The sequence below is a fragment of the Girardinichthys multiradiatus genome, chromosome 13, assembly GCF_021462225.1.
Source record: "Girardinichthys multiradiatus isolate DD_20200921_A chromosome 13, DD_fGirMul_XY1, whole genome shotgun sequence".
Lineage (NCBI taxonomy): Eukaryota > Metazoa > Chordata > Actinopteri > Cyprinodontiformes > Goodeidae > Girardinichthys > Girardinichthys multiradiatus.
Window position 1 is genome coordinate 1,350,733 of NC_061806.1, and position 16,896 is coordinate 1,367,628.

The 16,896-nt window shown below is 40.2% G+C and overlaps 1 protein-coding gene across 5 annotated transcripts in view; it reads right to left on the reverse strand.

The window, feature by feature from the left end:
- The window catches only part of LOC124878881 (receptor-type tyrosine-protein phosphatase U-like), a 334,335-nt gene that overhangs the window by 130,811 nt on the left and 186,628 nt on the right, over window positions 1-16,896 (reverse strand). For all 5 annotated transcript variants that reach the window (XM_047383059.1, XM_047383057.1, XM_047383058.1 and 2 more), the window contains exon 4: window positions 4,533-4,614. In XM_047383059.1, the coding sequence (XP_047239015.1) occupies window positions 4,533-4,614 (82 nt within the window). The remainder of the gene's footprint in view (window positions 1-4,532; window positions 4,615-16,896) is intronic.

Below are 16,896 nucleotides of genomic sequence, written 5' to 3' on the forward strand. Positions count from 1 at the left end.
TTACCAGTTCCTGCGTCTGAGGCTGAATCATCCAATTCCTGTCTATCATCGAAGATATCTAGAGCTTTGTCTAGCGGGTAGCAGTCCGCTATGGGAGATTTTCCTTTTCGCGGAGAGAAGCTGGCGAGCTGCCTCTGCTTCTCCTCCAGAGGGAGGCGCCTGTAGGAAGGGCAGGAGGGCTGCGGGGATAGGGCCACACCACAAGGTCAGGTCTGAGGCAGCCCTCACAGATGGCACGCAGATCATAAACTCATAACGTAACCTGTCTGACACACCGGACAAAGGTGGATGGTGCTACCTCTAGTCATTCTTCTTGCTGCTCTTAGCTGATGCCAAAGAAAAAATGGGAGCTGATAACCCTAGGTCTGAGCTCAGTTTTTACAGGCCAGAGTGAAGCCCAGCCAGCAGTAGATGGGCATGGACTGATGTTTTCAGTGCTGCGTGTAAAGGGATAAACCCAATAGCGATAGCCTTACAGGGCTTTTCATGTGATTCTGTTGAAGAAATGTAAAACCACAGTAACTCTTTTTCATTCAAGTAATGTCATTTTTACTTTTTTTGGTGATTTGGAGATCATTCAGGGTGACTCCCAGAAATTAAACAAATTAACAGTAATTCTGCAGCAGCCGGTTTGTGGCATTCAAGCCAAAGGAGGTCAAATTTTCCCATATAAAATGTAAATAGTTTTGTGTTTTTTGTGTTTTCTAATAACAATTTACGTTTAGTTATTACTTAGTCCTTTTTATCTTAGCATATCTACATTATTTCTACATTATTTCAACCTGGGTGTAGTGATGGACTCAGACCTGAACCTTCAGAGGAACATAAAGACAGTAACAAGGTCGGCCTTCTATCACCTAAAGAACATCTCCAGGATTAAAGGACTAATGTCTCAGCAGGACCTTGAAAAACTAATTCATGCGTTCATCTTTAGTAAAATTGATTACTGCAACGGTGTCTTCACAGGTCTGCCTAAAAAGTCTATCAGACAGCTGCAGTTGATCCAGAACGCTGCGGCCCGCGTCGTCACTAAAACTAAGAAAGTGGAGAACATCACCCCGGTTCTAAAGTCCCTAAATTGGCTCCCTGTAGCTCAGAGAATAGACTTTAAAATACTTCTGTTAGTCTATAAATCACTGAATGGCTTAGCACCAAAATACATTACAGACTTGTTGTCAGTGGATCAACCACCCAGACCTCTCAGGTCTTCTGGCTCAAATCTACTCTGCAGAACCAGAACCAGAACCAAACATGGAGAAGCAGCTTTTAGTTCTTATGCTCCACTAATCTGGAATAAACTCCCAGAAAAATGTAAAAGCACCGAAACCCTAAGTTGCTTTAAATCAAGATTAAAAACACATTTGTTTAGAGCGGCCTTTGACCGGGCCATCTAAACATTATTAGTTACGTTTTCAGTCCAATTTTCCTTTCATTTTCTTGTCCATCATTCTATTCTCTTTATTTATTTATTTTTTTAAATGACCTCTGTTGTTTGATTTTATCATTTGATTTGTTTTTCTGTGTCTGTATCTGTATTTATTTTCATTGTAATTGTATGTACAGCGCTTTGAGTGTCTCGTTGCTGAAAAGCGCTATATAAATAAACTTACCTTACCTTACAGGTCCTTCTCAAAATATTAGCATATTGTGATAAAGTTCATTATTTTCCATAATGTCATGATGAAAATTTAACAATCATATATTTTAGATTCATTGCACACTAACTGAAATATTTCAGGTCTTTTATTGTCTTAATACAGATGATTTTGGCATACAGCTCATGAAAACCCAAAATTCCTATCTCACAAAATTAGCATATTTCATCCGACCAATAAAAGAAAAGTGTTTTTAATACAAAAAACGTCAACCTTCAAATAATCATGTACAGTTATGCACTCAATACTTGGTCGGGAATCCTTTTGCAGAAATGACTGCTTCAATGCGGCGTGGCATGGAGGAAATCAGCCTGTGGCACTGCTGAGGTCTTATGGAGGCCCAAGATGCTTTGATAGCGGCCTTTAGCTCATCCAGAGTGTTGGGTCTTGAGTCTCTCAACGTTCTCTTCACAATATCCCACAGATTCTCTATGGGGTTCAGGTCAGGAGAGTTGGCAGGCTAATTGAGCACAGTGATACCATGGTCAGTAAACCATTTACCAGTGGTTTTGGCACTGTAAGCAGGTGCCAGGTCGTGCTGAAAAATGAAATCTTCATCTCCATAAAGCTTTTCAGCAGATGGAAGCATGAAGTGCTCCAAAATCTCCTGATAGCTAGCTGCATTGACCCTGCCCTTGATAAAACACAGTGGACCAACACCAGCAGCTAACACGGCACCCCACACCATCACTGACTGTGGGTACTTGACACTGGACTTCTGGCATTTTGGCATTTCCTTCTCCCCAGTCTTCCTCCAGACTCTGGCACCTTGATTTCCGAATGACATGCAGAATTTGCTTTCATCCGAAAAAAGTACTTTGGACCACTGAGCAACAGTCCAGTGCTGCTTCTCTGTAGCCCAGGTCTGGGGAATGCAGCACCTGTAGCCCATTTCCTGCACACGTCTGTGCACGGTGGCTCTGGATGTTTCTACTCCAGACTCAGTCCACTGCTTCCGCAGGTCCCCCAAGGTCTGGAATCGGCCCTTCTTCACAATCTTCCTCAGGGTCCGGTCACCTCTTCTCGTTGTGCAGCGTTTTCTGCCACACTTTTTCCTTTCCACAGACTTCCCACTGAGGTGCCTTGATACAGCACTCTGGGAACAGCCTATTCGTTCAGAAATTTCTTTCTGTGTCTTACCCTCTTGCTTGAGGGTGTCAATAGTGGCCTTCTGGACAGCAGTCAGGTCGGCAGTCTTACCCATGATTGGGGTTTTGAGTGATGAACCAGGCTGGGAGTTTTAAAGGCCTCAGGAATCTATTGCAGGTGTTTAGAGTTAACTCGTTGATTCAGATGATTAGGTTCATAGCTCGTTTAGAGACCCTTTTAATGATATGCTAATTTTGTGAGATAGGAATTTTGGGTTTTCATGAGCTGTATGCCAAAATCATCCGTATTAAGACAATAAAAGTCCTGAAATATTTTAGTTAGTGTGCAATGAATCTAAAATATATTAATGTTAAATTTTCATCATGACATTATGGAAAATAATGAACTTTATCACAATATGCTAATATTTTGAGAAGGACCAGTACATTACACAATGTCATTTTAACCATTTATTATATTGTGTGCTTATTTACTATATTGGTCATATTTTCCATTACATTTATGAAGCTAAAATGAAACCTACTTTAAGAATCAAAAATCTTCATCCAAATGAGGATGTTTGACATATTTGATAAAATGCATATCAATATTTCAGGCTATGGTCCTCATTATTTACCTTTTTGCTCTAACCCATAAAATAACCTCCATGGACTAAAAGCGAAGAGTGTGCTTAAATGGTTTATATTCAGCACATGGGTATTGTGATAAATTTATGTGTATGAAAGAAGTAAAATAATGAAGGTATGTCACAAAACAAAAATACCTTTGGTCCTTAACTGAAGCGAGCGAGTTCTGTTGGACCTCAGATGCTGTTCTGTGTTCTTTGTCACATTCTGGTTGAGTCGTTGATGTGATGGTGGGGTAATTTTGGTAGGTCAGCCACTACTAGGAGGGTCAACACTGCTCCATGTTTTCTCTATTTGTGAATTAAAACTGACTGTGGTTTAATAGAATCCCCAAAGCCTTACAGTTTGCTTTGTACTCTTTTCCTACTGGTAGATATCACTGACTTTGGTTCTCATCTGTTCTTGAATTTCTTTAGATGATATTCTTTGTTATTTTTTAGATCTTTTGGCCTTCTTCATGTTGAATGACAGGTTCTGTTTGAGGGATTTCTTAATTCTACAGGTCTGACAGTCATCAGCATAGGTGTGGGTAGTAAGGGTTTCACAAAGTGTAGTTAATCACAGTACAAATGAATCATGTGACTCTGGCAGCAACGTGGGAACTGTAATCATCTGGTGACACAGAGTCAACAACAACACAACAGATGATAATAAGTGAAGTCAAAGTAGGATCGTCATGAAAACATCGTAACAATTAAGCAAATGCAGAAAAAGATTGTGACTAAGGGGGGAACAATAGTAATTTTGATAAAGCAGAACATAATGTTCAACAAAATTCCAACCCAATGTTCAAATGATGCCAACAGGAAATGGAAATCTCTCAGACAGCAGCAACTAGCTGTCCTTCATCATCTGTAACATTACATTAGCTTTAAAAGTATCCAGCAGGGAGACTGGATGAAAATGTCAGGCATTCAGCCAGGACAAAAGAGACACCCCCTGCTGCCAAACTGCACCTCCAACACCCTGACAGCTGCCAGCTGTGTGTGCTTAGTATTCTCCCCATCAGCAAAAATGCAGCAAGGTCTTTATTGACTTCTGGGAAGTTGCTGAATTTCCTGGTAAGTTCAGCTGGACACTTTCAGCCGGCTTAGTAAAGGTCAGCAGGTAGGCAATGAACAGAGTGAAATTGGGTACTTACAACAGGGATAATTGAGCAGCACGGTGTCATCCAAGGCAATGTAACCCTGTCGCTCTTTGGAAACAACTGCTTCAAAGATGACCTGTGGAGACAATGGATAAATCTAATGACTACAGAGCTTTACATCCTGAGAAGGAAAGTAGATTGCAAGCAGAAAATTAAGGACGGAGGGGGTCCAAAGTCCTGCGAAGAGCAAAAATTAAGTTGCTCATATTCTTGTACTGAACCCCATTTCACATCTGCTGTGTGGCATTTGTCGAAGAATCCATCCATCTCCTGCGAGAGGCAGAAACAGAACAACCCTTGGAACAACCAAGGAATAGAAAGAAGAAAAAACACATTAGCAAGGATAAAACAGTTAAAGTCAAGGTTTTAAAACGTTGTTGAAAAACAGCCATTAGAGGGACCTAATGGGAAGGGTCCAAACATTAGGACTCGCAACAATAATAGCATTCTTGAAATGGATAAGATGGGATGTACCGATGCAATGAAATTCTGACAGGTAAGATGGGGAATGACCGTTATTGATTAAAAACACATAAAAAGCTTAAATCAAAAAGCCAATGAAGAGAGGCTAAGACTGCAATGATGTGTTCTCACCTTTTTAAGCCAGATAATAACTGAGCTGCTGCGTTCTGAACCACATGTAGACGCTTTATACAGGCCTGGCTAAATTTAAGAAGCCTGAATTAAAAATAATCCAGTAATAAAAGGATTTATAAACTGTCTCAAGATATGATCTTAACTGTCTTGATCTTTGATAACTGTCCTAACCTAAAAGAACATAACTGCCTTACTGCATTAACCTTATTCTCTGGTTTCTGGGGAGCCAGTGATGAGACATCAGCAGCACTTTAAACATGAGCCTAACTCATTTAAGTTACTGTTTAATATTTGCTACTATTAGGTAGACATTATCTAAGACAAAATTTATATTTATTTTAGATAGCTGGAGGGTTTTATATATTAGCGAAATAAACTAATTTCAATATTAATCAAGCATATACTATAGTTTGCACATGTCATATTTAACAATATTTTCATTTTTACATTAGTTACTTTATTGTGGTAGTAACATTTTGATTAAAGTACGGCTGAAGATTCTGGTTCAGTCAACCACTGTTCTCATTAACTGTGTGCAGGGTCCAGAGAATAGCCAGGCTGACTGATTGGGTGTCATCTATACTGTAAATGAATATATTACTTTAGTAAAGGTTTAGAACTATCCTTAGATTGAGAATTAAATACTAAATGTTGACCGTACTGCAGCTCTTTGATTTGGTTGAAATGGGAGAGATTTGACTTCATGCCTAACACTGAATAAACACTTCACAGCTTCCCCCAGCTGCTCCTTTTATTAAACCTGGAAGAAAACAACAGGAATCCTTAAACACAGCCTAAATATGCTCTCACTCATCTCAGTGAACTTGGTGCTCACAGAGATTCAGAGTGAAAAGGGAAACATCCCAGCTGGCAACAGTCATTCTGGGATCCCCAGGGTTAACTGTAAATTATCCCTGTGAAAACCTTCACTTTTTACTGAACCGCTCTGCCTGAGCTACCAGGTGGCACTATGAGAGCTGTATATGTATCTGACATGAGGTGTGCACATTACAACTGCCAGTTATCTATGCTGGCTGAAGCCCAGTGACTATGACTATGCGCTCAGATGGCCGAGAGATTGCCGTGTTGGTGATGTTTCAGGCTTTGGGTGTTCGGGGCCAATCAATAACACAAAAGGCCTTGGTAGATGGATACAGGCTAAGGATTTTTTTCCACTAATTTATTTTTATTTTTCATTCCTATGTCGGGCCATTAGGGACGTCTGACCGATTAACTCCTCAATTCATCATACGTCAACGTACCCACCAGCATCGATTTGCTGAGCTCTGCGCTGAGACACTAAGCTCCTCTGCATCTGCCCTCCCTCAGAGAAGTGTGCCTGTGTGTGTGTGTGTGTGTGTGTGTGTGTGTGTGTGCGTGGCATGCAAAGCCAGCAGTGAGCAATGGTGTCCAATATCCGTGCATTTACAAACACTAAGCTATTATTGAAATTTCTACATTAGACTCCACGCATGGCACGCACAACTGCAAATTAGACAATTAGCTTGATGAAGAGAAAGCAGAGAGCAGTTTCAGGCTCCAGTGGTGAAACTGAAACTGAATAGAATAGAATAGAATATCCTTCATTGTCTTGCAGTGGGGAAACTCAGGTGTGTCTCCAGTAAAGAAAAAGGCAAATAGAAGCATGCAGATACTCAAAAACAAAATACTACAAAGATCAAAAAGTAAGAGTAGACTGTACAGTAAAGGAAAAAAATTACAACATAAGAAAACAAAATAATATACAGTTATTAAAAATGGCATACTCAAAAATAATGAAATGTGCAACTAGAGTAGGCCGATTTAAAAATGTAAAAAAGCACATTTGTAATTGTGCATGAGGAAACAACAACAGGCTACAAAAAATGGAAAAAACTGCAAATAACTACAGGGATGTAAACAACATATTTAATTTCAGTTTGTTGGGAGCGGTGATGGTTATAAAATCTAACAGCTGCTGGGGGAAGGATCTATGATAATGCTCATAGGTGCACCTAGAATGCAGCAGTCTGTTGCTGAAGGGGATCTCCTGTTCTGCAACAGTTACATGAATTGGATGGGAGACATTGTCCAACAGTTATGTTAGTTTTGCAGACAGTCCTTCTGTCTCCACCTGAACTGTGTCCAGGGGTCATCCTAGGTCAGAGCTGGTCCTCCTTATGAGCTTATCTAACCGCTTCCTCTCAGCTGTAGATAAGCTGCTGCTCTAACAAACTACACCATAGAGGATGGTTGATGCCTCCACAGAGTCAAATAAAGGTCTTCAGGAGTGCCCCCTGCACCTCAAAAGACCTGACTCTCCTTAGCAGGCAGTTTTTGCTGTGACCCTTCCTGTAAAGAGCATCAGTGTTGTGACTCCAGTCCAGTTTATTGTTCAGGTGATCACCCAGGTACTTAAGAGTCCACTATCGCAATGTCATTTCCCTGGATGTTTATGGCTGTCAGTGTGGTGGGTCCCCGCTGGGGAGGTGATGGAGAAGTCTGCAGCGTAGACGGTGAACAGGAACTGTGCCAGCGTTCCATATGGGACCCCCATATTGCAGACCAGCCTGTCAGAGACGCAATCCCATGTCCTTACATACTGCAGGTGGCCAGTGAGATAGTCCAGCATCCACTGGGACAGGTGGTGGTCATAGCTCATAAGGAAAATGTACAATTACAAATGAAGAAGGCAATGTTATGTAACAAAAATATAATCAACTTGATTATATTCTCTAAGTATAAATGAGGTCTGCATAAATTGTCTTAATTATGCAATTTGGTACAAAAATCACCTTTTCTATAGGATCCATTGGATGTTTGTTAAAATGTTTGTGGTGGAAGTTAGAGGACTAGGTACGTTTGGCTCAGTAGGAAGAGTAGTCGTCTTGCAATCAGAAGGTTGTGGGTTCGATTCCAGCTTCCTCCTGCCTGGGTTGTCTACCGATCTGCGTATCGGTGTATGAATGTGTGAGCGTTAGTGAGTGCGATTGGGTCAAGGTGGCATTAGTGTAAAGTGCTTTGAGCGGTCTGTATGACTGGAAAAGCACTATATAAGTTCAGTCCATTTACCCTGTACATTTTCACACATAGGTTCCTTTCTTAGGGTTCTTACACTTTTTCCACAGTAATATTCAGTCACTTTTTAAACATTTTCAAGGTACATCTTCAAATCTTTCCAGCAACAAACATTGGAGCAGTCTGTATCTCTGTGGGCCTTTTCTTGATTAAGCTTTATAACCACAAAACACACAGTGTTTCCGATGTGAAGGGAGCCTATCAACAATTTAAAATACTGTGCAACTGATTAATATTCTGCAGGTTATAGTTATAGTATTAATATAAACTGGACATATTGGCAGAAGGAACCCAAAAGCCATCAGAGGCATAGCACACATGACGGAGTAGTGCCAACCCATAGCTACTTTTTGCACAATTAACCTATTAGTTAACCACCTTTACTTGCGTTTTCAATAAAAATGTTTTGTTGTTGCACATTTTAAAGAACTGTAGATGACATAAAACCCTAGCATGATCCATCCTTCCATCAATCAGTTTGTTGTAAGGTAGCTTAAATTTAAGTTTCCCTCCCATTACTAGCTTGCTGCTTCGAGAGCGCCAACCCTCCCATTGTGAAGCTGCTTGAGGATTTGGTCCTCATTTCAACCATGTTTTGTATCTAGCGTTTTTGACCCAGTGGTCATTAAAACAGCTGCCTCCTGTTTTCTCCCGCTCACCGAAGACGTGCTCGACTACCACGACACAGTTATGTGCTCAAAGTAGGTCTCCTTCATAGCTATGCCAGAGGACAGCGCTGGTCCAGCAGCTGGTCTTTCCATCAGGTGATGTCTACTGCTCGCACGCCGGTATTACAGAAAGGAGCAAACCCACTCTAAGCGGCAGCGAGGCTTTCTGAGACGTCATTAACAGCAAAATGATTGCTCTCTATTTTGTATCTTTAACATAAAAAGTGAGATTCTTAAGCAAACTCTTACAGTCCTCTTTATTACAAAACTGTGCAGTTAGAATATCAAGCACTTTCACAACCTTGTTAAAATTCAAGGATTTTCAAGGATTTAAGCACTTGTATGAACCCTGCTTTCTGTTAGATACACTAGGTAAGTACTGTAGGTTGGTGCCACCTATATAATGTTTTTAAAAAGCTTTTCTGTAAGTAGATCAGGTTTCAGCTGATTTCTTTTTTTGAAACTTTATTTTTTTTTTATACATGTACATTCACCACTTATAAGCGTACATAAAGAATTAAAAACAAAAGGAAATCTTGTGTTACGACCCCCAGAATAGAATGGAAATAGAACAGTAACAAGTCCTTGCAGAAGTGATTTTATTGGTATGGTTTATTTTTGTCACCACAAATTCTCAGAACGCTTTGCACAAAATGTGGGTGAAAATGAGACGATTAGGTTGTGCCAAATAAATAAATAAAAACACCTATTGTAAATAAAAACAAAGAAATAAAAAAACCTGATCTTGCCTAACAGAAAAGCTTTCCAAACACATTATACGGGTGGCACCAACCTGCGCACCATTTCAGGAACCTGTGTTATAATTAGAATGCCTGCTCATCTTTATACAGCGTATAATATTAGCAACCTTTACTTTGGAGAACTTTGAAGTAAATTATTGCCTGAATGCTTTTATGTTTTATGTTGCACCAAATGCTGATCCTACCATTCTGAATGCTGCAGCCAAACTCTGAGAGAATGATTCAGTCATCTTAGAATTAAGACAAAAACCTGCATGTGGTGTGCTTCCTGATTATAGTGGTGGTTTTTTCAGGTTCATGTTTTCTGTTTAGTAGTTCATTTTTCTAGGTCTGGTTGTGCTCCTGTGTGGTCGAAGTTCTATGGACCGCATCTACTGACAGAAGTCTATAACAACTGCGTGCTTCTGGATTTGGTGAGGTCATCTGGGCTTGCTGCCTTATTTTTTCCTGATCATTCTTTTTAGTTGCCAAAGGAAACCACTGGAAGAGATTGAACAAGATGTGTGTTTTATAAAAAGATACAGGGAGGGAGGAAAAAAAATAACGCATAAAGGGAAAATATATTTGAAAGAGAGATTGGAGGAAAAAGTCTCACTACTATTATTTGCCACCACACAGGTGATGGTATCTTTAATATTTTATAGCAAAGTTTCAACTTTTGACCCACCCCAACACAAAAGTGTACTGAAAAAAACTAGTCTTGCAAACAATATAAAAGATGGATTTGTCCAAAGGAAAACATGAAGCTTAAGGTAAGTTCCTTCTAAAGTCATCTCTCTCAGCCTCTCTAGCTTTTGTTAACAAAAATGGGCAACAGAAAAAAGGAGCAGCCTGTGACACAGCATAGGAACAATCTGTGAAGGGTGAAGCGAGTTTTCATTCAAGGAGAGCAGCAGGGTGCCAGCTCGCAGGAAAGGGCTCTGTGTCATCGGCGGTAACCAAAGGAAATGACACGGGGATACAAATCCACATCATATCATCAGCTCTGTTCAGAGTGTAGATGGATGCAGACATGAAAAAACATGCAAGGATTCTAATATAGACCTCCTGCTGCTTCGTGTTTGGCTCGAAAAAACGCAGTGCTGGAGCACGGATGTCTGGAGAAACTAAATATATGTGACTTCCCCAATGGCCTGCTGGGTAATACATAATTCCAGCATAGACTGGAAACTGGATCGAAATAAAAACTAAATTTGCCCAGTAATTAGAATTTTTTGTTTTGTCGTTTTGCTACAAACCACCTTTAAATGGACACCATCACTCTTCTAACTAAATAATTACTTAACTAGCGGCTAGAGAAAGGTGTTCAACATAGCCTTCAGCTAGAGTGGGACCCACACTAAGGTTCCTCAAAGTAGGGAAGTAAACAAACATAGTGCTAAATGTATTCACACCTCCTGAACTTCTTCACATTTTGTCACATTATAGCCGCAGATCTGAATGAGCTTTACTGTGGTTTTTTTGTGACAGAGCAACACAGCAGGTAAATAAAATGGAAGAAAAATATCCACAGCTTCCAAATATTGTTTTCTACAAATTAAATTTTGTAAAGTGAGATGATCCTGTGAATTCAGCCTCTTTACTCTGTTTCCAATTAAAATAATAGGGACACTAATTGCCTCCAGAAGTCAGCTATTCTGTGAAAGTCTCAGAGGTTGGTTGGAAAACATTAGCGGACAAACAGCATCAAGAAGACCAAGAAACACAGCAGACAGGTCAGAGAAGTTGTGGAGAAACTTAAAGCTGGATTATGTTAAAAAAATAAAACCCAAAGCTTTGAACATCTCATAAAGCTCTGTTCAATCATCAGGAAGATGGTGCTGTTGTAAAAAGAGACCAAATAGAACTTGCTGACCAACATGCAAAAACCTATTTGTGGTGAAAAAGGGACACTGCTCAACCTGACCTTACCATCAAAAGGTGGCAGCATCATGCATTTCTTTAAAAGAGCAAGGAAGCTGGTCTGTGGTGGCTTCACCATGCAGAAGGACACCGGCCTATAAACATACAACCAGGGCTAAAAAGGAGTAGTTTAGCTAAGAGCATGTATGTCATAATGGCCCAGTAAACATCCATACCTAATTCCAATAGTTCATTCGTGGCTTGACTTCAAAATAGATGTTCACTGGGACTCTCCATTGGATCTGACTGAGCTTGAGCTGTTTTGAAAAAGCAAACCTCGAGAAAATTAAAATTGTAAATATACTCTGAGGAAATTAAAGAACAAATGTCTAAATTGTTCATTTACCAGATCTACTAAAATCTGTATTTAATTTGGGAATTCCAGGATCACATTTATCAAAGGTGGATGAGTTTAAGCAGCTGGGGTCAACCAACCAAACCACAGGGCGGCACAAGGAGAGAGTGCAGACAGGGTAGGGTGAATGGAGCCCCGTTTCAGGATGGTCTTTCATCTCCACTACAGTTAAATAATTTGAATAAACTTGGAAGTATTCTAATTCATAACCCAAAACACACCTATGTGTTCTGAAACCTCAGCAGTGAGAGCCTAAATGCTACAGGCCAAGAACACCTCTGATCACAGTCCATCATATCTCTGCAGCAGTGTGCCCCTCCTGAGGCACTCCATGATTACTGAGTGATTTGTGTTTTTATCACATCCTATTTTAGCACAGACACACACACACACACACACACACACACACACACACACATCCCCATCCCCTTTACAGTGATTGTCCTTTCCCTGAGAGAAGCTATAGCTCTTGGGCCGATGTGTTGGCTGGCAGCACCTGACACAGATCTTTATCGGCTGACTGAAAATCCGGCCCTGTGGGGCATTTGCTGCGCTTTGAGCTCAGTGGAGCTCAGAGCTCAGAAAGAGAAGATATGATTAGAAAAAGGAAGTCCTACTCAGATGATTAAAAAGGGTGTGATAAGTGTCATTTTATGGGAACCATCTTTGACAGCCTTATGGAGTAAGAGGCAAAAGGTCATTTCTGAAGAAGTTGGGTGGTCACAGATTGCTGCACATTAATGTGAAGTTGAGACAAAAGTTTGGCAGAAAAAGGTACACAAGCAATAGAGCTGACTGCATACTTGAGAGGACTGTGAAACACAGTCCATCCAAACGATTGGGAGAGAGTCACTAGGCACTGACTGCAGTAGGACTCGAGAACCACCACACAGATATATTTACCGCATTCCATTTTACACTTTTGTTCTATGTTTGCTTATAGAGAAGTCAAATAAAAAATACTTTATTAAACATTACAAAATCAATGAGGGAAAATATGTGTTCATGTCTGTGTTGTAATATGTACATGTCTGTCTGATTCTACTGCACAACTGGTGGATGTTCTGTTCAAAGTTTCAAAGCTTATTTTTTCACAGATGTCTCATTTTGTAGTCAGTTTTTTCAGTGACAGTTTGAACAAATGTGCAAAAAATACATTTTAACAAAGTTACCTACAGCAGCTATAATGCAGCAGATAAATTCTCTTTGTTCCTCTTAAAGCATCTTCACTTATCTGTGTGGATATACCTGCCTCACCTGCTGTTGCAGACTATTCAGGTCTACAGGACAACTAATGGAGTCTGTCTTGTGTCTATCTGCCTGCTGGGAGAATCTCCAACAGCTTGAACATATTGTATATAACGTATACAGCACAGAGTAAATACCCCATCTAAACTGGACTGTACACATCAGCTCCCTCAACTGAGACTGTCTGTCCCCATTGCTCCGGCTTCTCCAAACTTTTGGACATCCATGTAAAAGGGAATGTAAATTCTTCCTTTAAAACCAGTTTGGCTGTTGTTGACAGTGATGACAGAAGAACTCGGGATGTGGAGGAGCAGGCTGTCCTCATTGATCTTTTTCAGGCCTCTAATTCATTAACTAGTTCTCGATTTATTGAGGTGAGCCACGGACTGTGCCAAGGTTATGGAAGCAAACACCCACTCAGTCCCCACCTTGAACACTCTGGGTCAAATGAAATTGAGGTCAATTGACTGTTGGGCGAACCCACGCTCACACTGTTCCCTCCATCAGCCACTGCCTTCTCATTACCAGCAATTTTTTTTTTGTGCGCCCCCCCCACCCCACCCCCTTTAGCAGGGGGGGGCGCATTAGCAGATACATTATCAGCTGTAATGTGGTTAGGAAAGGCTGTGTGAGTCATGAGAATCCTACAAGCTCCACAATAGTGCTAATAATGTATCACCAATGATAGTGGCATCACACTGAGCTATTGATTACAGTGCAGCACACGGATAAAGTGACCAATAAATAAACGCCACAAGCCAAACATACAACCCAGAAATTATACAGCTATTGAAACAGTGCCTTGTACAACTCAGTAGCAGTTTGCTCTACGTCTGCATGTGCTTTGGATGGATGGATGGATGCATGGATGGATGCATGGATCAGGGAATGTCTTCTGTTTTCTTAATAAATTTGTGGTGTACAAGTAGCACGGTTCATCCTTATTATCACCTGTCCTATCGTCTGAGTCAAGCTGGGGACATACTACACAACTTTTAGTCTGAAAAGACACAGAGTTCACATTCACAAACTGGTTTCAGCAGATTTTTGTTTCACAACTAAAATACCAAGGATCACACACTTAAGTGGGCTTGCTGAGGGATCACATCCTACAAGATCTGTAGGGGTCAGGGTCCAGACCCCGGGTCATCCGGATCTGGGCAGTACCGGCGCTGTCTGCCTGCCTCTGCCCCAGGAGGGAAGGGGACCCTCCGGCTTCCTCCCACAGTCCAAAGACATGCCTGTTAGGTTAATTGGTGTCTCTAAATTGCCCTTAGGTGTATGAATGAGTGTGTGCTTGGTTGTTTGTGTGTTGCCCTGTGATGGACTGGCGACCTGTCCAGGGTGAACCCCGCCTCTCACCCATAGACTGCTGGAGATAGACACCAGCTCCCCCATGACCCACTATAGAATAAGCGGTAGAAAATGACTGACTGACTGAAGTTTATAATAAAGTTTCTTCTATAAATATCAAGCAGAGCTATAAAGCATTAGCTGTGATGCTCTGCTTGTGAAAGTAAATCTGTTGGGTAATTTCTTGTCACTCAGACAACAATTCTGAGCGCTACTCTGCCGGACAGGACACGGTAAAAAAAAAAAAAAAAAGAAGTAAGAGTAAACAAACAGTTCGAGAAGATAGAAGATATTCCCTGAATATGGACAGACTATTATTCTTTTCTGCAATACTTTAAATTAATAGAGATGTGGTTAAAAATGCTTAATACGCCACAAATTAATTTCTCTAATTAAAATTCTGATTTAGTGTTGGCTGTGTTTTTTGTAATATTCATGTTGACAGTTTGGAACATTCAGAACATTTGTTTTGTCATATTGGGCTGTTGGTGGGTTTTGGAAGGACTTTCAGTGTCCGCTTTATTTTAAAAAGATTCTTTCTATCTTAGCAGACAACACTATAGTGTTTGGACTGGATTGCATAAACAATAAGTGTAAATTTGTGACAAACAATTGTGATTTGAAAATGTTTTGTCCATTAATGTTGATTAATTAAAACTAAACCTTATAAAACAACAACAAAATGAATTGATTTAATTTCATTTTGACCATTATGTTAAAAATTTGAATCATGTCATTTCTGTTAATAATTCCTCCTCTTTATCATTTACCTAAGAGACATTTCTGAGTTACTTCTATATGTTTTCTGTTTTGTTTTTTTCTTGCTTCTCTTTTATCAACATGTGATCGGCATGGTCAGAAACTGTAATGTAATAAGTTCATTATTGGTTTGTATCATGCCTACTGTGATTTTACATTTATGGTTATGATGTGTTATTACAAATACCGTTTTCAAAAACACACCAAAACACAGCCTGCAGCTGATGTTGTGTCCCACCCACCCAATAATTTTCATTTGCTGTTTCCAGATTTGGCTCAAACGGTCTCTAGTCTTTACCCCCTCCCACCAACAGGTTTTTGTCCCCACTCACCCTGTAAACTGTTAGTTTCCTGATGGGGAATTTTGGGTGTAAATGGTAAATGGACTGAACTTATATAGCGCTTTTCCAGTCATACAGACAGCTCAAAGCGCTTTACACTAGAGCCACATTCACCCAATTGCACTCACTAACGCTCACACATTCATACACCGATATGCAGATCGGTAGGCAACTTGAGGTTAAGTGCCTTGACATATGGGAAGGAGGAAGCTGGAATCGAAACCACAACCTTCCGATTGCAAGACAACTAGTCTTCCTACTGAGCCACAGTTGCCACAGTGTGTCCCAAGCCTTATGTCTTTCTATAAACGAGATGTGTCAGTACACCTGTAGATTTTCAGTCGGCAAAAAAACTGTAAAACATGAATAAATAAAAGCAGGTATACCTAAACCTATAAACCTCAAGACCTGATGTAGCTGATGTGAAAAAAGTGGATATATCAGTAACCATCTGTAGGTTTTATACAGGTACATCTAAACAAATGTTAATATTGTGTAAAAGCGCACTATTTTTTGCCAGTCATGTCAGGAAGTGAAACGGTTATTTTATAGAGATTCATTCCACATAGAGTAAAATATTTCAGGGTTTTATTCCTTGTAATTTCAATGATCTTCAATGATCAGAAATATCACATTAGACCAAAAAAGGATGTTTTAGGCACAAATTCCAGTCACTCCAGGCACTCAATACATGGTTGAGCCTTCTCTTGCATGAATTAGTCTAGAGGCGATCAGCCTGTGGGACTGCGTAGGTGTAATGGAAGCCCAGGTTGCTTTGATAGCTGCCTTCAGGTCATCTGCCTTGTTGGGTCTGGTGTCCCGTCTATGGAGTTCAGGTCAGGGGAGTTTGCTGGCCAAACTTTTTGCCAGTATTCTAATTTTCTGAGACACTGAATTTTGGGTTTTGATTATCTGTAATCATCAGAATTACAAATAACGAAGGCTTGCAATGTGACACAATGTCTAGAAATACAAACCTGTTTTTAGGTTCTATTCTTATTTTTTATCTGCGAGTATCCATACATTGATTGAATGTACCTCAAATTCCATACTTTCCTGTACTTTTCCAGACTGTGAGGGAAACATGTGTTAAAGTGCAATAAATGCAGTGTGCTTCCAAAGTTAATGACCAATCACGATAGAAAATGATGATGTTTAACACTGACCAAAATAACTGTGGAAATCTTTTGTAATCCAGCTGGCCTAAATTACCAAATTCACACGGAGGATGTTTCTTAATGTACTAACCAAAAAAACCCAAAAACTATTTTTAGTTTTGTTTTTGAATCAGTACAAATGTTACGGATTGTAAGAATG